Genomic DNA, 27,665 nt, shown 5'->3' with positions numbered 1-27,665 from the left:
GCAGAATATCCAGGGAAGGAAACCTGCCGCTGTCAAAAGTTGGGATAAAATGCAAATTAAGGAATCTAATAAATAGGAATTGGTCAGGTGACAGCCTAGCAACCCTGTAAACAGATATTTACCAAAGCAAAGTGGACAACAATAGGGCATAGCGTTTTAGGAATTAAAATGAATGGTAAAATTCCAAAAGAGAAGATGAGAGTGAATTTTGCACTTACATTCTGAAAAGATGAGCCCATGTAAGAAATAACATTAAAACAAGTAGTTGAGATAAGAAAAGATCAAAAGGAAAAACACTGCATCAGTAGAAGGTTAATCCTATAAACGGATGTGAGTTGAGCTGAGTAGAGCTGCTCTAAGATTACAGCAGGAAGCTGTGTTCACTCCCAACAAGCCATTGTCCGGGGAATCATATTTGAACCACCGGTTGTTGCCATTCTAAACCAGAAGCAATTCCCAAAAGAGGTATTGGTGCCAGGTGTGGTAACTATTGCTGGATTTTGCTTACAGTGTGAAAACCTATGGGATGTTGTTTGGGGAGGTTTAGCTCTGAGTTTAGGAAAATAGAGGGGTTTGGAATTGGGTTGAGTTCATGATATTGTGTGTAGTCATTATTGTAGTTAAGTGTATGTTTTTTAGTTGCCTTTCTTGTGTGTTTTACTGTTTAATAAACATTTATTTTGTTTAATGTTTGTAACAAGACTGTAACATTCCTCACTCTTTGTCACATCTTTCCTCACATTATGCCAAATTGGAAAAAAATATAGTTAGGAACCAGCATTCCAAGTTTTCTTTCTGGGATCACCCTTACCCCATCTGGGCCTATATATCCCACAACAATGTGATTGACTCTTAACTGCCCTCTGAGATGACCAAGCAAGACTCTCACTTTGTTCCAAACCCGCTGTCAGTGCTTCACAAAGACAGCCCACCATCACTTTCCCTGGGAAAATGAAGATGGGTAATAAATGGCGGCCTTATCAACCTTACCCACACATTCTGAGAACATGGGCGGCATGGACAAGCTGGGCCGAAGGGCCTCTACGATTCTATCAAAATTGCCCCAGTTATGTATGACTCAGGTCTCCACAGCTGCTCTTTCTAGCATCTGTCAGTGGATAAGAATCTGGATCGGGATCCCTGGTCAGGTTTATCCCTCTCCTGGGTGCACAGAGGTTAAATTTAGGGTGGTTATCACCATGCTGGCAGAGGTCACAGGTCAGGGATCGAGACTGAATGTCAGTTTGTGGGGCTAAGTTTCACAACGAGCGGGATGAGTTAACAGGACAGTTTCTAACTGGAGTGAAACCTCTGCAAACAGTACCTGTACGTGTCTCTGTTTCAATAACGTCTCATAGCGATTGGACGGGGGATAGGGGATGATGACTCCATAATTCTTGCATTCCGCCCGAAATCTTTTATCTAACAATACACTTTAAAGGAGACAAAAAAAATAACGTCAGTATTTCATAACTTCATCAGTGACCATAGATTTTACAGCTCTGAGGTGATTCCAAAGCTCCAAACAAAACACAGAGGCCAAAACAGGAGCGACACATAAAGGGTATAAACTTAAATATATAAGAAATAGGAGCAGGAGTAGGCCATTCAGCCCCTCGAGCCTGTCCCGCCATTCAATAGAGTCATACTGACCTGATCTTGTCTGAGCCCCACATTCACTGCCTTACCCCCACCCCCATCCTTCACCTGACCCACCCTAATTTCCATTGTTCAAAATCTGTGTAACTCTGCCTTGAATTTATTTTTAAAAGTTTATTTATTGGTGTCACAAGTAGACTTGCATTAACACTGCAATGAAGTTACTGTGAAAATCCCCTAACCGCCACACATCTGTTCGGTTACACTGAGGGAGAATTTAGCATGGCCAATGCACCCTAACCAGCATGTCTTTTGGACTGTGAGAGGAAACCGAAGCGCCCGGAGGAAACCCACGCAGACACGGGGAGAATGTGCTAACCACTGTGCCACCGTGCCGTCCATTTAAGATGGAGATGAGGAAGGATCTTTTCTCTCAGAGTGGTTAGCCTTTGGAATTGTCTCCCTCACTGTGGAGGCTGGGTTGGCACGGCGGCACAGTGGGTGACACAGTGAGGGTGGCATGGTGGCACAGTGGTTAGCACTGCTGCCTCACAGCGCCAGGGACACAGGTTCGATTCCCGGCTTGGGTCACTGTCTGCGCGGAGTCTGCACATTCTCCCCGTGCCTGCGTGGATTTCCTCCGGGTGCTCTGGTTTCCTCCCACAGTCTGAAAGACGTGCTGGTTAGGGTGCATTGGCCGTGCTAAATTCTCCCTCAGTGTACCTGAACAGGCACCGGAGTGTGGCGACTGGGGGGTTTTCACAGTAACTTCATTGCAGTGTTAATGTAAGCCTTACTTGTGACACTAATAAATAAAACTAAAATAGATAAATGGGTGATCTCTAAATCTGAAATTATGCCCCGTGTTCGAGGTGCCCCAGGAGGTTAAATTTAAAGTTAGCAAGAGAAACAGAAAGAGAATTGATTATTACAACACAATGTGAGGTGATTAAATTTAATAGGAAGAATAATTAGAGGCGATATAATAATTAGAAAGGGGTGCACAGAGAGAGAGATCTGAGGCCTGTACTCACATCTTGAAGGTGGTAAAACAAGTTGGGGGCGATGTGAGAAAGTACATGGGCTCCTGGGCTTTAGAAACAGAGACATGGGGTGGGATTTTCCGGCCACGCTCATCCCGAAACTGGAAAATCCCACCCGACGTCAACGGATCTTTCAATGGTCTGCCTCTCGCCCGCTCCAATTCCTGTGGCCAGCGGAATGGGAGAATTCACCCCATGGAGTACAAAATGAAGGAATTTAGAGTGAAGAAACTGGTTAGATCCCAGCTGGAACAGTGTGTTCGGGCACCACACTTTAGGACGGGTGTGAAGAGAGCAGAGACGTTCACCATCATGGTGCCCAGGGATTTCAGTTACATGGGAGAGACTGCAGAGACTAGTTTTGCTCTGCTTAGAGCAGAGAATCATAGAGTTCTACAGTGCAGAAGGAGGCCATTTGGCCCATCAAGTCTGCACTGACCACAATCTCACCCAGGCCCTATCCCCGTAACCCCACATATTTACCCTGTTAGTCCCCCTGATGCTAGAGTCAATTTAGCATGGCCAATCAACCTAACCTGCACATCTTTGGAAGGATAAGAGAAGATTGTGTACAGGTGATTAAAACGGTGAAGGGATTTGATGGAGTGAATAAGGAGTGGCAGAAGGGTCGGAAACCAGAGGACACAGATTAAAGGTAATTGGTGAAAGAAGCAGAGGCAGAGTGAGGGGGGAAAGTAAATAGCACCACAGGAAAGAGCAGGGGAAACAGATTCAATAATAACTTTCAAAAGTGAATTGAGAAACAGAAGGGGAAAAGATCAGCAGGGTTAAAGCAAAAGAACAAGCGAGGGGAGTAATTGGACAGGTCTAATCTAAAGAGCCAGTACAGACTCAATGGGCAGAATGGCCTCCTTCTGTACTATGTCACTCCACCGTTCTATGAACATAGAATGCAACGTCACAAATGCCTACGGAATGGGTGCTGCCAATTCAGGAACAAAGAGGTTCATACTGTACCTGCCGGCCATGGCTTTGTAATAAGCAAAGATTTGATCTGCCAACTTGTAAACAAACTGGTCAAAGCAGAGATTCACCTGGAACGCAAGTGAATAAAGTTAAAGGTGGAACTGCTCGTGCAGTGATTCCCGACTCAATAACCTGAGACTTTGTCAGAGTGAGACAATGACACAGTATATCATTGACATTGTCAATGTATCAGCGGGTACATGCTGTGACAATGACATTGTGAAGCTCATTGCCTTATTAAATGGCAAGTAATGGCTATTGGCTCAACCTTCTAAAGAGTTTAAATGGACACAGTTGGGAAAGTTGCTGTGGGTAATTACATGGAGTTTGTGGGCGGAATTCTTCTGTCCTGCCCGCCATGGGAATGTTAGCAGGCAGGACAGGGCCATGCAAAGGTCCACTGACCTCGGGCAGGATTTTCTGATATTGGAATGCAGCTGGAAAATCCCGCCCTATACCTGTGCTGAGTTGGAAGCAGAATAAACTTGTTGAAGGTAAAAGACAAGTTGTTGTAATATTTCCCTGTCATATACTCACGGTAAGTAGTTACACACATTCCCAATATTGACACAGGCCGGGGGGCACCCAGGTGCGTGGAAGCTACCTTCCGATAGCTCAGGTTACCGTCTCCTCTCTGACCTGGAGATCCTGAGGCTATCTGAGGGGTTGGGATCTGCTAACTCAGTATGCACTCAGCTATCACAGCTGGGATCGTACTGGTCAGTACAGTGGACAGCCACACCGAGCTGAGTTCACACTGAGAGGAAAGCTTAAAGTGGGAAAGCTCACTCACCTCTGCTTCAATCTCATCATACAGGAACTGTTTCTTGAACTTTGTCAGAGTGTAGTACGCACTGTCATTGTACAGATCCAGTGGGTACAAAACATATCTGGAAAGGTGAAAGTCAACAAAAGAATTAAAAATGTCTGTTCCAATTATAATTTGACCATTTTCCTCAGTAACAATGCTGGGTTTCCTGCTCCTATTGGTGAGTAACCAAATTGTTTCTGTCTCAGACTGACTCAATTCTAATAGTGGTCATTAAGAGAACAAAGAATTCCCTCTCCAATCCATTTACCATCCTATTACAGACTCAACCGCACCAATTCACGTCATTCGGCCCATCAAGTCTACACTGACTTTTCAAGAGAACATCTGATCCAAGCCCACCCACCCCGGCCCTATCCTCATGACCCCGTACAGTTACCATGGCTAATCCACCCAACCTTTGGACACTAAGGGCCTGATTTTACCATTTTCATTCTAAGTGCCGAATCTGGGCGTAGTACAGATCCGACTTAGAAATCCGCTTTCAGGCGCCCCCATACACTCTCAGCCATCTCCAGTCCCATTCGCGCTGTGGCTTAGCGCGGCCGAATCGATCGGAGCTCTGAACTGCGCATGCACAGTTAGAAAAAAATTGGAAAAAGCGCGCCCGTCTCAGATCGCTCCCGAGCCGCAAAAAATGGAGAAAGCTGCCCGGGAGCGAAAAGCGGGACCGAGTGTGTATCTCGGGGGGGGGGGGGCAGATGGATCTCTGGTGGGGGGGCAGATGGATATCTGGTGGGGGGGTGGGGGCAGGGGGGTCCGCTGCCACTCAGGGGGGGAGGGGAGCAGGGGTGGCGATCGGTCTGGGTAGTGGGGGTGGTCGATAAGGGGGACACACACACATCACTGTCCCCCTTACCCACCCCCCCCCCACTATCCAGACCGATCACCACCCATGCCCCCCCACCAGAGATCCATCTGCCCCACGAGATACATCTTACCCACCTCCCCCCCCCCAGACGATGATCTGGCCTCACTCCCCCTCCCCCCCCCCACCACCAGACAACAATCGCCTCCCCTCCCCCCACCAGAGATACATCTAACCCGCCTCCTCCTCCTCCCCCCCCAACCAGACAACGATCTGACCTCACTCCCCTCCCCCCCGCAACCAGAGAATGTTCTGACCCACCTCCCTCCTCCCCCCCACCACTGATCTGTGTCAGAGAGCCGTTGGAAGCTCTGAACACGCCCTTCAGAGGCTGGAGCATCCGACTCAGACTTTTATTTAGCAGGTCCGTAACGGCGCGGTTCTGGATCGGCAAATGCGGTGGTAAAGGGGGAAATGCTGATAAAATTGGGCGGGCTATTCATTAATTCAATTTAAATGCATGCAAATGTATTTAAATCGCTGTTGCACCCGTTTTGGGCACGAAGCGGATCGCCGCCATTCCAAGGTTTTGGTAAAGTGGCAATCTGCGCGGATGCGGGTGCAGATCGCGATAAAGGCCTCACACCCGACTTTACCACGATTTCGCACCCAAAAACGGGCGCGAGCTGTTGGTAAAATCGGGCCCTAAGGGGCAATTTAGCATGGCCAATGTTAAGGATCAAACTTAGGTGTGAATTATACTGTAAATTGCAGAACGCTTCGGAACATTACAGAGGGATCTGGGCGTACAGGTCCACAGTTCCCTAAAAGTGACAACACACATGGCCAAGTTGATTGAGAAGGCATATGGCATGCTTGCCTTCATTGGCCAGGGCATTGAGTAGAGGAGTTGGGAAATCATGTTGCAGCTATATAAAACCTTGGTTAGGCCGCATTTGGAGTATTGTGTGTAGTTCTGGGTGCCACATTATTAGAAGAACGTGGAAGTTTTGGAGAGAGTGCCTGGTCTTGAGGGTGTTGGCTATGAGGAGAGGTTGAATAGAATTGTTTTCACTGGAAAGTCAGTGGCTGAGGGGAGACCCTGATAGAGGCCTACAAAATTATGAGAGGCAGAGACAGGGTGGATAGTCAGAGGCTTTTTCCCAGGGTGGAAGTGTCAATTACAAGGGGGCACAGGGTCAAGGTGAGAGGGGGAAAGTTTAAGGGAGATGTGCGGGGGAAGTTTTTCACGCAGAGAGTGGTGGGTGCCTGGAACGCGCTGCCAGAGGAGGTGGTGGAAGCAGGCACATTAGCAACATTTAAGAGGCATCTGGATGGGTCCATGAATAGGGAGGGAATAGAGGGATACGGACCAAGGAAGGGTAGAGGATCTTTTCTTGTAGTTTAGTTAGGGCATCATGATCAGCACAGGTTTGGAGGGCCAAAGGGCCTGTTCCTGCACTGTACTTTGTTCTTTGTTCTAATTCACCGAACCTGTACATCTTTGGACTGCAAAGTTTCACTTACCCCCAGATATCAAAGGGTATCAAACAAAACTATGTATTTGGTGATGGGGTAACTGGAGCTGCACACAACAATCTAACAACGGGATAACCAATGTTTTGTATCAATCGAGAATTTCCCCTTTGCTCTTGTATTCTATTAATGTCTTTCTTTCTCACTGTCAGAGATGCCACCTTTCAGTGGATATGTAAAATTCTCATCCCATCTGCCCTCTCAGGTGGGTTTAAGAGATTCCATAGTCATAGTTTCGAAGGTTAAGAAAGTTTATAGTTAAGTTATAGTTATAGTTATTATAGTTAAGAAAGCCCACCCGCGCCTCTACTTTCTCCCAGCCCACAGTCCCACTTCCGTCAACATGAACAAAATCAGATTATTACGTTGCTGCATTGTGGGATCTTGCTGTGTGCAAATGCCTGTCGTATTTCAGAAATTACAGCTGTGACTACACTTTGCAGATACTTGCTCGGCTGTGAAGCATTTCTAATATCCTGAGGATGTGACAGGCGTTTTGATAAATCCATTTTCTGCTTTTGGCTCAGGCAAGATGGAACAAGCTTCCGCCTAGTATTGTGACAATCTATCTTATCCTCAGCCAATCACTATCCTCGCTCTCTGACTGCCTCCTGCTCATTGGGGTCAGTGTTTAGCCATTCCTGCCTCACTCCGAGTCTGATGTCCTACCATCCCGATGAGTGGAGTTCGGAGTTCTGGTTCGGAATTCTGGGCTGCCATCCTTATTTTGTTTGATTTATTATTGTCACATGTATTAACATACAGTGAAAAGTATTGTTTCTTGCACGCTATACCGACAAAGCATACCGTTCATAGAGAAGGAAAAAAGTTTATTTACTAATCACAAGTAGGTTTAAGTTACTGTGAAAATCCCCTAGTCAGAACACTCCAGCATACCGTCGATAGAGAAGGAAAGGGGAGAGTGCAGAATGTAGTGTTACAGTCATAGCTAGGGTGTCCCATCAACTTAATGCAAGGTAGGCCCATTCAAAAGTCTGATGACAGCAGGGAAGAAGCTGTTCTTGAGTCGGTTGATACATGATCTCATGTATCTTTTTCCAGATGGAGAAGGTGGAAGAGAGGATGTCCGGTGTGGATGGGGTCCCTAATTACGCTGGCTGCTTTTTCGAGACAGCGGGAAGTGTAGACAGAGTCAACGGATGGGAGGCTGCTTGCATTGGGTTGGTGTGGATGACGCCCTCCAACCCTCATCATGTGAGGTTGTTCAAACCCATGAAACCCTTAATGGCACCCGCCTCCCCCCCCCCCCCCCCCCCCCCACGCCTACAACACCCACTCCCAGAAGACACTCTTTTGCCCCCAAGGGCTAGAATGAAGATGGTCAGAGATGCTTCATCTGTATAGTGCACAAGAAACAATACTTTTCAGTGTATACTGAATGCTTTACAGATGTTGTGGCCTGACAGACTGGTAACCCTTCCACTGCTCTTCCAAACCCACGACCTCTACTATCTAGAAGGACAAGGGCAGCAGACACATGGGAACACCATCACCTGGACGTTCCCCACCAAGTCACTCACCATCCTGACTTATCATCGAATCCCGGCAGTGCAGAAGAGGCTATTCAGCCCATCGAGTCTGCACTGACTCTCTGACAGAGTATCTCACCCAGGCCCGATCGAGCACCTGCCACACCCTCTGGATATTAAAAATGCAGTGTAGTCACTGCGTAACCCGAGGCCGGAATCGAACCCAGGTCCCTGGCGTTGTGAAGAAGCAGTGCTAACCACTGTGCCACCTTGGAAATATACTAGCCGTTCCTCCACTGTCACTGGGTCAAAATCCTGGAACTCCCTCCCTAACAGCACTGTGGGTGTACCTACTGCAGCGGGTTCAAGGAGACAGCTCACCATCATCTTCTCAAGGGCAATTAGGATTGGGCAATAAATGCTGGTCTCGCCAAAAGGAAAAGGATGAAGTGGAAATGGTCGAGAATTTCAAATTTTTAGGTGTCCAGGTCACCAACAACCTGTCCTGGTCCCTCCATGCCAACATTATAATTAAGAAAGCCTACCCGCGCCTCTACTTTCTCAGAAGGCTAAGGAAATTTGGCATGTCCGTTATGGCTCTCACCACCTTTTACAGATGCACCACAGAAAACATTCTTTCTGATTGTATCACAGCTTGGTAAGGCTCCTGCTTTGTCCAAGACCGCAAGAAACTCCAGAGAGTCATGAACGAACCCACTCTATCATGCAAACTAGCCTCCCATCCATTGACTCTGTCTACACTTCCTGCTGCCTCGCCAAAGCAGCCAGCATAATCAAGGACCCCACGCACCCCGGACATTCTCTCTTCCACCTTCTTCCGTCGGGGAAAAGATACAAAAGTCTGAGGCCACTTACCAACCGACTCAAGAACAGCTTCTTTCCTGCTGCCATCAGACTTTTGAATGGACCTACCTCGCATTAAGTTGATCTTTCTCTACACCCTAGCTATGACTGTAACACTACATTCTGCACTCTCTCCTTTCCTTCTCTATGAACGGTATGCTTCATCTGTGTAGTGCACAAGAAACAATACTTTTCAGTGTATACTGGTACATGTGACAATAATAAATCAAATCAAAAAAAGAATGAAAGAAACCGTGGAACACACTTGTGGACATTCTGAACCAGTTGCTAAATTAATGTCAGATTTCAAAGAGGCCAGAATCGGAGATTCAGAGAGAATCCTGCATCCCGAATCTGTCTCCGGCTCTGAAATACCTTGTCATTAACCCACACATTGTCCAATACTGTAATCACTGGCTCAGCTAATCCTTTATCACTGAAATGTTGGAGGTGACACAGCAAATTTATTCTGAGTTCTGTTTGTGTGTAAGGAATAGTTTATTTAAAGGTGGCACTGCTAAACTGGCATGTTTTATACCCGAAAAACAGGCACAGTTCACAGTTCAAATCTGACATTAAATTATGAGATGCTCAAAAACGGTCAGTCTGATGAGACCAGAGGCCCCATCCGTTCCTCCAGTCAGTGTTCTGAGTGTCTGTGTTTACGACCTCATTGAAACACTGAGGGGGGGCGTTGTTTGAAGTCACTGTGTTACACCGTGTTGGGTGGCACAGTGGTTAGCACTGCTGCCCCACAGCGCCAGGGATCCGGGTTCGATTCCCGGCTTGGATCACTTTCTGTGTGGAGTCTGCACGTTCTCCCCGTGTCTGCATGGATTTCCTCCGGACGCTCCGGTTTCCTCCCAAAGATGTGCGGGTTAGGTGGATTGGCCATGCTAAATTGCTCCTTAGTGCCAGGGGGGCTAGCTAGGGTAAATGCATTGGGTTATGGGGATAGAGCTTGGTTGGGATTGTGGTCGGCGCAGACGCGATGGGCCGAATGGCCTCCTTCTGCACTGTAGGGATTCTATGATTCTAAAAAGCAGGTGAAGGTGCGTTTTCCCCATAGCGGTTGACAAGAGAAGCTGAAAAGGGCAGAAGGTAGGAAGTAAACTTTACTCCATCATGGACGGTTCTTTGGTTTCCAGAATGTGGTCAGTCAGGATCCACGGCATTGACATCTCAATGGGAAACTGGATGCGTCGGCCCATTGTCAGTTCCAGGAAGAACTCTCTAAACCAGAGCTGGGAGAGGTCGCAACACTGCTGGAGCGATTCTGAAACAATGACAAAACATAACAAATCAGCACATAGCAACTGCATTCACCGGCCTGGGTATAACATCACCGAGAGGGACAGCACAGAATGAAAAGAGAACCTCCAGCTCATCAATCCCTCTCCTCCCAGCGTCCATGTACACTCTACACTATCATAAACTCTATCCACCTATTTAATCTTCCCCCGAGTCCATGTACAGTCTACCCTGTCATAAACTCTACTCGTCCATTTCAATTCAATGTTAGCATTCATTTCTAGAGGGCTAGAATGCAAGAACAGGGATGTACTGCTGAGGCTGTATAAGGCTCTGGTCAGACCCCATTTGGAATATTGTGAGCAGTTTTGGGCCCCATACCTAAGGAAGGATGTGCTGGCCTTGGAGGGGGGTCCAGAGGAGGTTCACAAGAATGATCCCAGGAATGAAAGGTTTGTCATAGAGGAGCGGTTGAAGAGTCTGGGTCTATACTCGATGGAGTTTAGAAGGATGAGGGGGGATCTAAATGAAACTTACAGAATACTGAGAGGCCTAGATAGCGTGGACGTGGAGAGGATGTTTCCACTGGTGGGAGAGACTAGAACTCGAGGGCACAACCTCAGGGTGAAGGGACGTTCCTTTAAAACTGAGATGAAGAGGAATTTCCTCAGCCAGAGGGTGGCAAATCTGTGGAACTCATTGCCATGGAGGGCTGTGGAGGCCAGGTCATTGAGTGTCTTTAAGACAGAGATAGATAGGTTCTTGATCAATAAGGGGATCAAGAGTTATGGGGAGAAGGCAGGCGAATGGGGATGAGAATCATATCAGCCATGATTGAATGGTGGAACAGACTTGATGGGCTGAATGGCCCATTTCTGCTCCTATATTTTGTGGTCTTATGGTTTATTTAATCTCCCCCAGTGCCTATAAAATATGTCCCACGAATTTAGCAAATCCTGTCCACTGGTAAACTTAAAAAATGCAATGCCAACCAATTTCACAATGTCCAAGGTTTACACTTTGTGAAGTGTGGTTCTGTAATCTACACTCAGCCTGTCGCAATCAGATGCACTGCGATTCCTTAGATATGGCTAGCAGTTTTAAGCAGGACATCTCGAGACTCAAAAGACTGTCTTGAGCTTCCAGAATTTTCCACTGTGAAAATCATTCTGCTTGTTTTCTTCCCCCCTCTCTCCTGTTTAGCAGGTGATACAGGAATAGTGATCCGGGCAACATTCTTCACAAAAGAAATTCGGTTTAGACTAGCACAGTGTTTTGTAGGCAGGGTGGTTCCTTGGTTACCGTGGTAACTATCTCATTTCTAAGTGACAATGCAATGTCGTTACTGATGTGATGTTTAGATTTTTGCTTTTTGATAATTTATTCAAGTCAGATTAAATAAAGCACGTACTGAAATTTCTCCCCTGTGCCTTTGCCAATGAGGTTCCTACTTAAATCCACACTAATGAGGCAATGCTAGGTTTCAGAGGGTTACATATAATTGGAAATTAAACCTTGTGAATCTCCTTAATTAGTTCATGAATGAGAATTCGATCTTTGGGACCTGTAATGTAGGAGTGAGAGGCAGCCATTCAGCCCCTCCAGCCTATCCCACCATTCTGCCTGATCTGTATCTCACCCCCATTTACCCACCTTTGCCCCATATCCCTATATCTATATAAAACATATATCCCCAAATCCATCTATCCATATATCCCTCTATCTACACATATACATTTATCCCCATATCCCTATATACGCACACACACACATATATATTTATCCCGATATATACACATATATATGTATATATATATATCTCCACTATATGTATTCCTATTTCCTTATGCATGTATATATTCCATATCCATATCTTCTATATGTATTTATTGATATCCCTATATATATCTATCCCCTTATCCCTCGAGATATTCATATCCCCATGATCCCATATCCCTAGACGTATATACGTTATATATCCATATTTCTCTATGCATGTATATACTCCTATATCTATGTCTTCTATATATATATATCTACCATATTCCTTGTATCCCTTTACATTATACATGGACGGCATGGTGGCACAATGGTTAGCACTGCTGCCTCACAGCGCCTGGGACCCAGGTTCGATTCCGGTCTTGGGTCACTGTGTGTGTGGAGTTTGCACGTTCTCCCCGTGTTTGCGTGGGTTTCCTTCGGGCATTCCGGTTTCCTCCCACACTCCAAAAATGTGCAGGTTAGGTGGATTTTCCATGCTCAATTGCCCCTTAGTGTCCAAAGATGTGTAGGTTAGAGGGATTAGCGGGATAAATGTGTGGGGTTGCGGGGTGGGGGGAGTGGGCCTGGGTGAGATGTTCTTTGGCGAGTTAGTGCAGACTCAATGGGACGAATGGCCTCTTTCTGCGCTGTCGGGGTTCTATGGATTCTATGATATATATTTTTCCCCATTTTCCCGTATCCATAACTCTCACCACTTAGCAAACTCAGTCAAGAAAATTTCAATTGAACCCCAATAGCCACAGGCTTCTGGGGAGAGAGTCGCAGATTTCCACAGCTGTTTAGTGTGAAGGGTTCCAAACATCACTGCTGGTTGTACCAGAACTCATTTTAAAATTACCTCTCCCTGACTCCCCACACCGTAGGAAACATTTTCTCACCATCAAGCCTATAGAATTCATTAACCTTCTTCAATAAATCACCCTTCAAACTTCTCATAAATTAATGATGAAGCGGATAGGTTGTGTCTGCGGTTCAGGACAGTGTATAGTTTGTCTAAAGAGGGTCAGGAGCGACTCGGCTAGACGTCAGGAGAATCTTCTGTTCCAGACAGTATTTGAGCTATGGAACAGGTTTCCATCTCATGTAGCAAATTCCAACTTAATACAAACCTTCAAAATGGAACTGGACGAGTTCATAGCTGGGGGGACAATGCAGTTAAGATCTGGAATGCAGTCTGTGATAGGATGGGGGAATCAGAGCCATGGGAATTTGTAAAAGGCAATTGGACATATACTTGACAGGGATTAATTGACAGGGATATGGGGAATGGAGCTAAATTTGACAGCTCTTTCACGAGCTAGCATGGGCATGATGGGCCAAATGGCCTCCTCCTGTCAGATTCTACAAGTGTATAAAATAGTTGGAATAATAAGGCAAGTAGCTTGCAAGCTCTGGGTGGATTAGGTGGGTTAGGTGGATTGGCCGTGCTAAATTGCCCCTTCGTGTCAGGGGGACTAGCAAGGGGAAATGCATGGGGTTATGGGATAGGGCCTGGGTGGGATTGCGGTCGGTGCAGACTCGATGGGCTGAATGGCCTCCTGCATTGTAGGATTTTATGATTCGAGTTTTGATTAATCAAAAAGGTTTTTTTTCCCCTGAACCAATCAATGGGTTTTAAAATCTGATACATTTTTCCACTCCAGAGAATCACACAGTGATGGGGAGTGCGAGAAGTGATGATGCTCTGGGATGGAGAGAGTAACGTCAACAGCGTGGGTTCAATTCCCGTACTGGCTGAGGTTATTCTCAACCGTGCCCCTGGTCTGGGGTGTGGTGATCCTCAGGTTAACATCATCACCTCAGAGGGCAGAGCAGCCTGTGGTCACCTGGGACTGGGGCGGCCTCACCTTGACATGGCTGTGGTGTGGGCCAGGCTGATTAGACAGGCCTTCCACATTCTCCTGGCATCTCGATCAACATCCTCCGCTTAACCCAACAAACACACAGCCTGATCGCCTGACTCAGATCTCAAACTCTGCCAAGTTCCACCCCTCATATTTCAGTCTGAATCTCTCCTGCCCTCGACCCAATTACACCCTTTGATCCTGTCCTCCGCCCACTCCCCCCTCCAACCCCCGGCACCACCCCCTCCCCATTTCCCCGGCCACAGGCTAACCTGAAGGTTCCTGGTTCTGATGAAAGCCCACTGACTCGAAGCGATAATTCTGTGTGAAGTTTGACTTTGAACGATCTCTTACCGGGGAGAAATGCAAGTTGCCCCCCCCACCCCCCTCCACCACTCCACCCCCCCCCCACCACCCCCCCAACCCCCCCTCCACCCCCCCCCCCGCCCACCACCCCCCCATTCCCACAAAGGTTGACGCTCAGTACAAGTTGTGAGGGTTGCGAGCTTCATGTTTTTAGGTGTCCAGATCACCAACAACCTGTCCTGGTCCCCCCAGGCCGACACTATAGTTAAGGAAGCCCATCAACACCTCTACTTTCTCAGGAGGCTAAGGAAATTTGGCATGTCAGCTACGACTCTCACCAACTTTTACAGATGCACCATAGAAAGCATTCTTTCTGGTTGTATCACAGCTTGGTATGGCTCCTGCTCTGCCCAAGACCGCAAGGAACTATAAAAGGCCGTGAATGTAGCCCAATCCATTACGCAAACTAGCCTCCCATCCATTGAGTCTATCTACACTTCCCACTGCCTCGACAAGGCAGCCAGCGTAATTAAGGACCCCACTCACACCCCGGACATTCTCTCTTCCACCTTCTTCCGTCGGGAAAAAGATACAAAAGTCTCAGGTTAGGTACCAACCGACTCAAGAACAGCTTCTTCCCTGCTGCTGTCAGACTTTTGAATGGACCTACCTTGTATTGAGTTGATCTTTCTCTACACCCTAGCTATGACTGTAACACTACATTCTGCACTCTCTCGTTTCCCTCTCTATGAACGGTATGCTTTGTCTGTATAGCGCGCAAGAAACAATGCATTTCACTGCATGTTAATACATGTGACAATAATAAATCAAATCAAATCAAATCAAAGTTAACTCTGAGGTTCTGGAGTCACAATAAACCGCAAGTCTTTGTCACTCTGAGGATGGTGAGTGGTTGGGAAGGAGGTACTTACCGCTGAAGTTTAAGAGGTGGGTGTGGAAGAAGGACTGTTTGTGGAAGTCCTCGATTGCGATCACAATCGGGCCATCAAGGCTGCTGCGGAGGGTCTTCTTAGAACCACTTTTGTCAGCGATTAGTGACTCCAACATCGTCCTCACCATGTACAGCTAGAAATACAGAGAGCAGTCAATAGGGGGCCCCAGAGAGGCAGCGAGCCATTAAAAGCAGACATCACACGAGAAGCTGCGACACCATTTTAATATCGGACAGGCAATTTGTGCACAGCAAGATCCCACAAACAGCAATATGACGATGACCAGATAATCTGTTCTCTTAGTCGAGGGATCAATATTGGTTCTGGACACCAGGGAGACTCCGTTAGTCTTCTGAGAAGTACAAAAAAGAGATAGAGAATCTGGTGAACTGGTGCGACAACAATAATCTCTCCCTCAATGTTAACAAAATGAAGGAGATTGACATCGACTTCAGGAAGGGTAAAGGAGAACATGCCCCTGTCTACATCAATGGGGATGAAGTGGAAATGGTCGAGAGCTTTAAGTTTTTAGGTGTCCAGATCACCAACAACCTGTCCTGGTCCCCCCCATGCCGACACTATAGTTAAGAAAGCCCACCAATGCCTCTACTTTCTCAGAAGACTAAGGAAATTTGACATGTCAGCTACGACTCTCACCAACATTTACAGATGCCCCATAGAAAGCATTCTTTCTGGTTGTATCACAGCTCGGTATGGCTCCTGCTCTGCCCAAGGCCGCAAGAAACTACAAAAGATCGGAGATGTAGCCCAATCCATCACACAAACCAGCCTCCCATCCATTGACTCTGTCTACACTTCCCACTGCCTCAGCAAAGCAGCCAGCATAATTAAGGACCCCACACACCCCGGACATACTCTTTTCCACCTTCTTCCTTCGGGAAAAAGATACAAAAGTCTGAGGTCACATACTAACTGACTCAAGAACAGCTTCTTCCCTGCTGCTGTCAGACTTTTGAATGGACCTACCTTGCATTAAGTTGATCTTTCTTTACAGCCTAGCTATGACTGTAACATCACATTCTGCACTCTCTCCTTTGGGCGGCACAGTGACAAGCACTGCTACCTCACAGTGCCAGGGACCCAGGTTCGATTCCCGGCTTGGGTCACTGTCTGTGTGGAGTTTGTATGTTCTCCCCGTGTCTGCGTGGGTTTCCTCCGGGTGCTCTGGTTTCCTCCCACAGTCCGAAAGACGTGCTGGTTAGGTGCATTGGCCGTGCTAAATTCTCCCTCAGTGTACCCGAATAGGCGCCGGAGTGTGGCGACTAGGGGATTTTCACAGTAACTTCATTGCAGTGTTAATGTAAGCCTACTTGTGACAATAATAAACCTTTTTCCTTCTCTGTGAACCTCTATGAACGGTATGCTTTGTCTGTATAGTGCGCAAGAAAAAATACTTTTCACTGTATGCTAAATACATGTGACAACAATAAATCAAATCAAAATTAAATTCAAAGAGAAGGTTCCAAGGTGTCCATCTAAATAAAGGATCATAAAGGATTACACAAACTAAAACTGGTGTTTAACCTCAGTGATTGGACTTGGTATGATGCTGCCACTTGGTGGCTATCCTAGGAACTGCAGCAATAAAGAGCTCAGGCTGAACATAGTGTCAGCCCAGCAGAGCCCCCAGGTGTTCCTCAGCCTGAACTACACAGTGGTGGAGAACCTCACCTCGCACAACTCCCTGGCACTTGGCAATCCTCTGCTGAACGAGGAGAAACAGATTAAATTGTGGCCCAGGTTCATCCATTTGTGTTTGTCAGTGTCTCACTTTGCACCTGCTGTCTCCATTGTGCAGGTTTGGGGGATTGGCCATGGTAAATGCGTGGGGCTATGGGGATAGGGTGGGGAGAGGGCCTGGGTGGGGGGCTCTTTTGGGGAGTAGGTGCAGACTCAATGGGCTGAATGGCCTCCTTCTGCACTGGGGGATTTTATCATTTTATATGCAGGGTTACGGAGAATAGATGAGGGAATGGCACTAGGTGCATTGCTCATTCAGAAGGCCAGCACAGACACAGTGGGCCGAATGGCCTCCTTCTCTGCTGCAACCATTCTGTGAAGAGTTCTCGGTGTTTGTGCCACTCACTCACAGAGTGGGAAGCACATAATCGTGTCAGGGAGTTCAGCACAGCGATCCTGCCTTTGGGATTAATTATCCATCCACCCCATCCCGCTATCCTGGTCACAGATCTGGGAAGTGGAATCCCTCTGCTGCGTACCTAGAGCCTGCTGGGAACTACGTCTCTCACACAGAATCTTTATTCAGTTCCAGCAACAAGTCCCACATGAAGTAAAAAATAATTATAAATATATTCTGCTATATAACAAATTTGGTATTAAAGAAACCTCTGTTGTGTTCCAGACTCACAAATTTCTCTCTTCTCTCTCTAACTCAGCAGCAAAATGGTTCAGAATCCTCAAATAGCCCAACACCTCCGACAGTGCGGCACTCCCTCAGTACTGACCCTCTGACAGTGCAGCACTCCCTCAGTACTGACCCTCTGACAGTGCAGCACTCCCTCAGTACTGCCCCTCTGACAGTGCAGCACTGCTCAGTACTGACCCTCTGACAGTGCAGCACTCCCTCAGTACTGACCCTCTGACAGTGCAGTACTCTCTCAGTACTGACCCTCTGACAGCGCAGAACTCCCTCAGTACTGACCCTCTGACAGTGCAGCACTCCCTCAGTACTGACCCTCTGACAGCGCAGCACTCCCTTGGTACTGACCCTCTGAAAGTGCAGCACTCTTTCAGTACTGACCCTCTGACAGCGCAGCACTTCCTCAGCACTGCCCCTCTGACAGTGCAGCATTCCCTCAGTACTGACTCTCTGACAGTGCAGCACTCCCTCAGCACTGGCGCTCTGACATTGCAGCACTCCCTCAGTACTGCCCCTCTGACAGTGCAGCACTCCCTCAGTACTGCCCCTCTGACAGTGCAGCACTCCCTCAGTACTGACCCCTTCACTGCACTGGGACTGTCAGCCTGAATTTGGTGCTTTAATCCATAGAGTTTGATTTAATCCTATGATCTTTTGACCCCCATGGTGTGAACTCACCACCCACAGAGCTAAACCAGAGGAGGTGCTTAGATAATGATCTTGAAACGAACCCTACCTGTGTACTGGAGGGTCCAACCGCACGCCGAGGCACTTTAATGTCAAAACCACCTTTGGGATCCTTGTCCCCCTTCAGACAGGGATCATTTGGAGGTTCCCTCCCACTTTCCCAGTCACAGATAGTCTTCCTGATTGCCTGAAGGACACTGGAAGGGGGAGGAGGAGGGGTGTTAAATGGGAAACAGATACCAGTCACAGCAAACACTGAGCGTCCTAAAGACGGCCTGTTCCCCAGTTTGAACATCTCACACCCTGAGTTAGAGCCAAACTAAGAATGAGGTCAAGCAGCGGATTTATTTCCCAGCCTGCCCCAGGCAGACATTTTGTAATAATTCGAGATCAAAATAATTCACAGAAAGAAAAATCACACCAAGAGCTCGAAAGCACTTGAGGACACCTCAACTATTAATAGATTGTGTCTCTCTGTTCCTTTCACCTCTAACTTTCTCTCTATCCTGCCACCCTCTTCCTCTCCTCCCCTCTGTCCATCGCTTTCTCTCTTCTTGCCCCATCCCTCCTTTCCAGCTTTCCTCTGCTTCCTGCTCTGAGCCTCACTCAGTCCAGGCCTCTCCCTCTCTTCCCATTGCTCCATTCCACCTTCCATATCCTTCCTCACACTCTCTCCTATCCTCCTCCCTTGCCCCCTTTATCCTCTCTTACCCGGTGTTGTGCCCACTCCTCATGCCACCTTCCTCATCCGCTCCCCCTCTTTTGACCACTCCCCTCTCCCTCTGTCTTCCCCCCCACTTACTGCCCCACTCCTGACCCCACCTCCTGCCCTAATCCCCATCATCGCCTGCCTGACCTTCTGCCTCACTTCCCCCTGAACCCCATTCCTCAGCCCTGCGCCACTTCCCCTCCACTTCCCTCCCCCTCACTACCCCCCCGCTACCCCCCCCCCCAATCCCCTCCCCCCACACCCCCCCACTCTCCAGCCACCCCACTCCCCGCCATGGCCCCCAGGTACCTGATGAGGACGTTTTTCTTCTTCCTGGTGGCCTGTCGGAGTGGCTCTCTCAGGGTGACCTGGGCAAAGTCCTGCAGGGCGGCGTAGATGGTGTTGCGAATTGCCTGGTTGAAGACACTCTCCATTCTGCCCATCAGAACCTGCAGCCCTTTAATCATCGCGATAACCTGCAGGAGAAAAGCAGAGCCACAACCCGGTGAGCGCTTCCCACCCAGGAAACCTTGCATGGTGTCCCCGCCCCTGGCCGTGCTCCCCCCCACCCCTGGCCGTGCTCCCCCCCCACCCCTGGCCGTGCTCCCCCTCCTCCTCCCCCTCCCCGCAGACTGAGAGAGTGAGGGGCTTCTCCTCCATTACCCGAGGATGAAGATTTCCGTTGGAACACTCATCTTCTCACAGGAAACCTTCTCCCACCGATCAGCAAAACACTCCTCCACAACAACAACAACAACAACCACTACAACAGTTTGCGTAGCGCCAAACTCAGAAAATGCTGGAAAAGCTCAGCAGGTCTGACAGTATCTGTGGAGAGAGGAACAGAGACTGGGATTTTCCAGCCCCGACACCAGCAGCCACCACCGCAGGCAAGATGGGAAAATTGGGAGAGCCGTTGACTTTTAGCCGGTCTCCGGAATTTCCCGTCCCGCCCGCGATGATGCCCATGTCAGCACTGGAAAGTTCCGCCCAAAGTTCACACTTCCAAACTTCCAAAAAAGACTCGCATTGGACGAGCAGTGTTAACTCCGTTCCTCTCTCCGCAGATGCTGCCGGATCTGCTGAGTTTTTCCTGCATTTGCTGCTATTGTTGCAGAATTTCCAGTGTTCTAATCTCTTCGGCGAACACACGGGGGTGAGGAAGTGAGACTTGACAAGTTGGGCCATTCAGACCTTGAGAGTGTCTCAGTACTGACCCTCTGACAGTGCGGCACTCCCTCAGCACTGTCCCTCTGACAGTGCAGCACTCCCTCAGTACTGACCCTCTGACAGTGCGGCACTCCCTCAGCACTGCCCCTCTGACACTGCAGCACTCCCTCAGTACTGACCCTCTGATAGTGCAGCACTCCCTCACTACTGCCCCTCTCACAGTGCAGCACTCCCTCAGTACTGACCCTCTGACAGTGCAGCACTCCCTCAGTACTGCCCCTCTGACAGTGCAGCACTCCCTCACTACTGCCCCTCTCACAGTGCAGCACTCCCTCAGTACTGACCCTCTGACAGTGCGGCACTCCCTCAGTACTGCCCCTCTGACACTGCAGCACTCCCTCAGTACTGACCCTCTGATAGTGCAGCACTCCCTCACTACTGCCCCTCTCACAGTGCAGCACTCCCTCAGTACTGACCCTCTGACAGTGCAGCACTCCCTCAGTACTGCCCCTCTGACAGTGCAGCACTCTCTCAGTACTGCCCCTCTGACAGTGCAGCACTCCCTCAGTACTGACCCTCTGACAGTGCGGCACTCCATCAACACTGACCCTCAGACAGTGCAGCACTCCCTCAGTACTGCAGTGAGAATATCAGGCCAGATTATGAGCGTACAATCCAGTTTGATAATCTGACTGCTGCACTGAGCGGGTGCTACACTGCCCCCAGAGCGGGGCTCCAATTTCCTGACTCACTCGTGCTATCCACTCAGTCACCGACGAAGATAAAAAGCGGGAAAGCAGAATCCTGCTGCGAGTCGGGAAGCAGCCAGGCATCTGCCAATCGCTCCGAGTTACCTCAACCAGGGCAAACTTCTCCTCACTCGTGTAGTTGTACCGTGTCGCCCGCTCATACTCCTCTGCTGTCCCCGGGCAATCCTTGTTACAGAATTTATCAGTGGGATGAACCAGCTTCCAGGAATACTAATAAAAACAAAACACACTGTTAGAAAGAAACATCTAAATGTGGATATTCAACTGAGAATGTTATTTATTTCATGGAATCCCTACAATACAGAAAGAGGCCATTCTGCCCATCGCATCTGTACCGACCACAATCCCACCCCGGCCCTATTCCCAGAGCCCTCTTTTACTCTGCTAATGCTCCTGTCACTGAGGGGCAATTTAGCATGGCCAATCTACCTAACCCGCACATCTCTGGAGCATGGGTGGAAACCAGAGCACCCGGAGGAAACCCACGCAGACATGGGGAGAATGTGCAAACTCCACACAGACAGTGACCCGAGGCTGGAATCGAACCCGGGTCTCTGACGCTGTGGGGCAACAGTGCTAACCACTGTGCCACCATGGGACGTGACACCGTTGCTGAAGCTGGCCTTTACTGCTGGTCCCCAGATGCCCTGAGAACGTCCTGGTGAGCCGCCTTCTTAAAGCGCGGGTGGCAGCTTTGACACGAGTAGGTCGTCAAGAATCCTTCAACAGCACCTTCCAAACCCATACCTTTACCAGATGGAATGATAAGGACAGCAGGCGTAATGGGAACGCCACCATCCCCAAGTCACAAAGCTTCCTGACGGGGAATAGATCGGCTGTTCCTTCATCACCAAAGCCCCGGAACTCCCTGGCTAACAGCGCCTTCCCCGCACGGCCTGCAGCGGTTCAGGAAGGCGGCTCACCGCCATCTCAAGGGAAACTAGAGATGGAGAATAAATCCTGGCCCAGCCAGTGACTCCCACGTCCAAGAGTGAGGAAATTGATGGGATTGAGGGATATTGGGACAAGGTGGGGGTGAGGGATATTGAACCCCTACAGTACAGAAGGAGGCCATTCGGCCCACTGAGTCTGCGCCAACCACAATCCCACCCAAGCCCTATCGCCATAACCCCATGTATTTACCCCGCTAATCCCCCAGATACAAAGGGGCAATTTAGCATGGCCAATCTTTGGACTGTGGATATGGGAGACGGTGAAGGTATTTGAGAGGGAAACTGGTTCTCATTGAAAAATACAGTTTTTAAAATTTAGCACTTTTTATGAGTGTCATCAAATGTGGTTCATCTGTGTGATTGGCTGGAAATCTGTAACACTGACCCCTCTAACACTGACCCCTCTAACACTGACCCCTCTAACACCGACCCCTCTAACACCGACCCCTCTAACACCGACCCCTCTAACACCGACCCCTCTAACACCGACCCCTCTAACACCGACCCCTCTAACATCGACCCCTCTAACACCGACCCCTCTAACACCGACCCCTCTAACACCGACCCCTCTAACACCGACCCCTCTAACACCGACCCCTCTAACACCGACCCCTCTAACACTGACCCCTCTAACACTGACCCCTCTAACACCGACCCCTCTAACACTGACCCCTCTAACACCGACCCCTCTAACATTGACCCCTCTAACACCGACCCCTCTAACACCGACCCCTCTAACACTGACCCCTCTATCACCGACCCCTCTAACACCGACCCCTCTATCACTGACCCCTCTATCACTGACCCCTCTAACACCGACCCCTCTAACAGTGACCCATCTATCACCGACCCCTCTAACACCGACCCCTCTAACACCGACCCCTCTAACACTGACCCCTCTAACACTGACCCCTCTAACACCGACCCCTCTAACTCCGACGCCTCTAACACTGACCCCTCTAACACTGACCCCTCTAACACTGACCCCTCTATCACCGACCCCTCTAACACCGACCCCTCTAACACTGACCCCTCTAACACCGACCCCTCTAACACCGACCCCTCTAACACCGACCCCTCTAACACTGACCCCTCTATCACCGACCCCTCTAACACCGACCCCTCTAACACCGACCCCTCTAACACCGACCCCTCTAACACCGACCCCTCTAACACCGACCCCTCTAACACTGACCCCTCTATTACTGAGCTGTTTAATAGACTGGTTGATGTGAAGAGACATATTATTGTTTCACACTCACCACCTCCATGACGTGCGTGCTCCACTTGGACAAGAGCTGTAACCCTCGCAGTGCCAGATCGAAGAGCTCTCGGTATTCTTCATCAGACTTCTGGCTGTCCAGTCCCGATCCTGTAACAACCTGCGCAGTGAGGTAATCAGGTCAGTAATGGGCAGGAGGCCAGACTGGGAGGCAATCCCCTGGTGCCACGGCCAAGTGCACAGAGCAGGAGGCCCCAGCCTTTGAAGGGCAGCGATGAACATCCAGCACCCCCCGTACCCCCTCACCAGCTCAGGCTAAAGAACGATGGTTTGGGTGCAGTCCCAAGTAGGTGCCCAAATCTCAGCCGTCTTTGATTCCTTGAGGAAGGGCAGCTTAATAAAACACTGGTTAAACCTCAACTGGAACATTGGAACCAATTCTGAGCGCCACACTTTGGGAAGATTTACCGGAATGGGTCCATCAGCCATCTGGAGAGACTGAGATTATTCTCTCCAGCAGAGAAGCTGATTAAAGAGGTGAAAATCACGAAAGGTTTTGATTAAAGTAACATTAAGCAGATTCCAGAGGCAGAAATGTCTTTAACCAGAGGACACAGATCGAAGATAATTGGCAAAACAAGTCAAAGGTGACGAGAGGAAGCATTGTTCATGCAGCGAGTTATGATCTGCCCGTCACCGTGTGAAATAATGAGGGAAGCCAATGCTATGGCATCATTCAAAATGGAATTGGTTTAACACTTAACTCATTAAGATTGGTCGGGTGTTGTGGGGGTTGGGTGGGTGGGTGAGGGGGGATGGTGGTGTTGGTGTAGATGGTGGCAGAGTGGGAATGTCACTGCTCTGGTAATCCAGAGACCCAGACTAATACTCTGGGGCATGGGTTCAGATCCCACCACCACAGCAACTGGTGGGATTGAAATTCAATTAGTGAAATCTGGAATTGAAAGCTTGACTCAGAAATGGGGACCTTGAAACTGTCATCAATTGTTGTTAGTAATGGTCCTTTAGGGAAGGAAATCTGCCGTCTTTACCCGGTTGGGCCTATATGTGACTCCAGAGCCACAGCCATGTGGCTGAATTTCAACTGCCCTCTGAAATGGGTGGGCAAACAACTCAGTTCAAGGGGCAATTAGGGACGGGCAACAAATGCTGGCCTTGCCAGCGATGCCCACACCCCAAGAACAAATAGGGGGGGAAAAGCTTGAAGAGAAAACATTCCATAGTCATAATGGCACAGAAAGAGGTAATGGAGTCCATGCTAGAATTTGCTGGGACAAAGACAGGGAGGAATTGGATAGCTCGTTCCAAAGCAGGATGGGCCGAATGGTCTGTCTGAGTGCCGGGAGATTCTACGACGTTAAGCAGGCTCTGTCGGACACTCACCTCACTGTTGCTGTAACGGGCAAGTTCAGAGATGAAGCGAATGTGATCATCTCGGATCTGCACCATCTGTTCACAGATGTTATACTGTGGGCTGCTGCTGCTCTGGGTGCAAGTCCACCTGTGTGAAGAGACAGAGCGTTAAACACACAGACAGCGTGTCTCGGACTGGGAGAGGCACCGGCCACGGACCCGATCCAGGCTGAGCCCAGTCAGCAAACGGAAAGACCACCCAGGACGGAATTTTAACCCGTTCGAAGAGGGAGCCACTAAAATCGCAGTGGCAGAGGGTCAGGACCCCATTGCGCCAAGTTACCTCTGCGGCCCCTCGCTGGAATCTCCCCATTTTCCCAGCCGGAATTCAGGAAAGCCACCCACCTCGGGAAGACCAGGACCTAATTAAACGGGACAACCATGGGGAATCACTGCCATTGGCTTCACAACTTTACCTGCCCAGGATCCCACGCTGAACTGGTCAATACTGTCTACATCAAGGCAGGAGAGGCTGGGTAACCCCGGTTTGATTTCACATTTCCTGAAGGCACCTTGTGTTGTGGGAGGAATGGGAATGTCCCCTCCTAATCCAACAAGAGAACCCTGGGGTCTCCGCTCCTTGGGGGTCCACCTTACCCCCACCGGCTACATTACCCAACCTCCTCCCTGATGCCATCTTCTTCCAACTCGGTGAGAACTTGTTCTCAGGAGATTTCCATATTTATTTTATTCATTTTTAATATTAGTGTCACAAGTAGGCTTACATTAACACTGCAATGAAGTTACTGTGAAAATCCCCTAGTCGCCACACTCCGGCGCCTAATCGGGTAACACTGACGGAGAATTTAGCATGGCCAATGCATCCTAACTAGCACGTCTTCTGGACTGTGGGAGGAAACCGGAGCACCCGGAGGAAACCCACGCAGACACGGGGGAGAACGTGCAAACTCCACACAGACAGTGACCCGAGCCGGGAATCAAACCCGGGTCCCTGGCACTGTGAGGCAGCAGTGCTAACCACCGTGCCGCCCACTCATTTACTCAAGTAATAGTCAAATGCATGGAAGAGTCGACCTCTGACCTTTGGCCTCCAAAATCCTTTCATAAACCTTGTGTCGGATTTTGGGAGCGGGGTTGGCGGGAACAGTCCAGTGAGTCTTTTTCACAAAGTCTCTTTTCCCATTTTAACCAGCAGAAATAGGAGAATTGGACCGGAAGCATTAACTCTGTTTCTCGCTCCACAGATGCCGGGTTTCTCCAGCATTTTCTGGTTTTTATTTCAGATGTCCAGCATCAGCAGTATTTTGGTTTTATTTGAGCCTGATGCAGATTCTGTGCTGAGTTCAGGACCACGGACAGCAACCTCTGAGGCAGTGTTGTGGACAGTTCCCACGAACCCGCCCGGATTTCAATCCCTCAATAATTATTCGGGTGAAAGTCGACATCCTGCCTTACTGTCCAAATATCTGACTTTTACACGAGTATATCAGGTGAAGCCACTCAATGCCAGGAGCTCACAGTAGGGTGGTTAGCACTGCTGCCTCACAGCACCAGGGACCCGGGTTCAATTCCCGACTTGGATCATCTCTGTCTGTGTGGACTCTGCACGTTCTCCCCGTGTCTGCGTGGGTTTCCTCCGGTTTCCTCCCGCATTCCAAAGATGTGTGGGTTAGGTTGATTGGTCATGATAAATTGTCAGGGGGATTAGCAGGATACATATGTGGGGTTACAGGGGATAGGCCTGGGTGGGATTGTTGCCGGTGCAGGATCGATGCGCCGATGCGGCCTCCTTCTGCACTGTAGGGATTCTATGATTCCAGCTCAAATTCCTGATTCCGCCTCTCCCTCTGTCTCCCCCTCCCCTTTAGTTCCACTGAGTCCATCTTGAGAGTTATCTCCAATTCCCGCACTCAGCTACAATGGAATTGAGTCTCTGATTGTCTTCACTGGATTATTTGGTAGCAAATGCCATTTGCTACCAAATAAACCTGTTGGACTTTAACCTGGTGTGGTTAAAACTCTTACTGTGTTCACCCCAGTCCAACGCCGGCACCTCCACATCATGTCTTCACTGGGGCAGGCCTGAAGCCTGTCGCCACTAACTGTTGCAATTTTGTGTTTTGCATCTAATTTCTGTTCTGCTTTGTTTAAAATTCAAAGTCATTTTGTAATTTCTTACTTGACAGACATTGATCTTCACCCAATTATGTTTGAGCTTTAATTAACTCATCAATAATAATGAGTGGTGACCTGTTTTTAGACATTTTGTTCTCTCTCTGGCCAGCACTGCTGATGTTCATAAGTTTTTCTTTCTCACTTTCTCAGGCTAGAATACTAAAATACATTTTTATTCCGCATATATTCCAAAGTACTGTTCTACTGCATTCTGTGAGCCTTGAACTGCAAACCGGGTGCTGAGTAATCTTATCTGGTGTGGTCACCACAAGCATCAGAAGATCATAGAATCCACACAGTGCAGAAGGAGGCCATTCGGCCCATCAAGCCTGCACCAACAACAATCCCACACAGGCCTCCTATTCCCGTAACCTCATGTATTCACCCTGCTAATCTCCCTGACACTAAGGGGCAATTTAGCATGGCCAATCTACCTAACCTGCACATCTTTGGACTGTGGGAGGAAACCAAAGCACCCGGAGGAAACCCATGCAAGCATGGGGAGAATGTGCAAACTCCACACAGACTGTAATTGAACCCGGGTCCCTGACGCTGAGAGGCAGCAGTGCTAACCACTGGTGAAGTTTAATTGATGGGCGCAATGCTGGATTGAGTTACTCAGTCCCAAATTTAACTAAATATTATACACAGGAGCTGGACAATTATAAATCGAGTCCTTGAGGGGGTTTTCTGTTTCTTGTAGAACGATGTAACTCTGTAGTCGGAGATGCTTCCACAGGATAAATATTAACAGGAACTGCAATAACGGGAACCTCTTCTGGCACAGACAGCTCATTACTGCTCACTTCCATGGAGACATCCATTACGTCTATAACGAGTCGATCAGATACTTTGGTGCTACAGGTTTGAAAACATTTCTTGACAGCAACA

The 27,665-nt window shown here is 48.8% G+C and overlaps 1 protein-coding gene across 5 annotated transcripts in view; it reads right to left on the bottom strand.

Moving 5' to 3' along the window:
- cyfip2 (cytoplasmic FMR1 interacting protein 2) overlaps window positions 1–27,665 on the bottom strand; it is a 121,827-nt gene that overhangs the window by 33,600 nt on the left and 60,562 nt on the right. For all 5 annotated transcript variants that reach the window (XM_078231817.1, XM_078231818.1, XM_078231820.1 and 2 more), the window contains 10 exons: window positions 24,609–24,726; window positions 23,245–23,364; window positions 21,114–21,239; window positions 19,399–19,565; window positions 18,430–18,577; window positions 15,272–15,425; window positions 10,276–10,432; window positions 4,423–4,519; window positions 3,621–3,697; window positions 1,325–1,433 (listed from right to left, as the gene is read on the bottom strand). In XM_078231817.1, the coding sequence (XP_078087943.1) occupies window positions 1,325–1,433; window positions 3,621–3,697; window positions 4,423–4,519; window positions 10,276–10,432; window positions 15,272–15,425; window positions 18,430–18,577; window positions 19,399–19,565; window positions 21,114–21,239; window positions 23,245–23,364; window positions 24,609–24,726 (1,273 nt within the window). The remainder of the gene's footprint in view (window positions 1–1,324; window positions 1,434–3,620; window positions 3,698–4,422; window positions 4,520–10,275; window positions 10,433–15,271; window positions 15,426–18,429; window positions 18,578–19,398; window positions 19,566–21,113; window positions 21,240–23,244; window positions 23,365–24,608; window positions 24,727–27,665) is intronic.

This window comes from Mustelus asterias, chromosome 16 (assembly GCF_964213995.1).
Source record: "Mustelus asterias chromosome 16, sMusAst1.hap1.1, whole genome shotgun sequence".
Lineage (NCBI taxonomy): Eukaryota > Metazoa > Chordata > Chondrichthyes > Carcharhiniformes > Triakidae > Mustelus > Mustelus asterias.
Note: the sequence above shows the minus strand (reverse complement) of the source record. Positions and strands in the feature narration are given on the sequence as shown.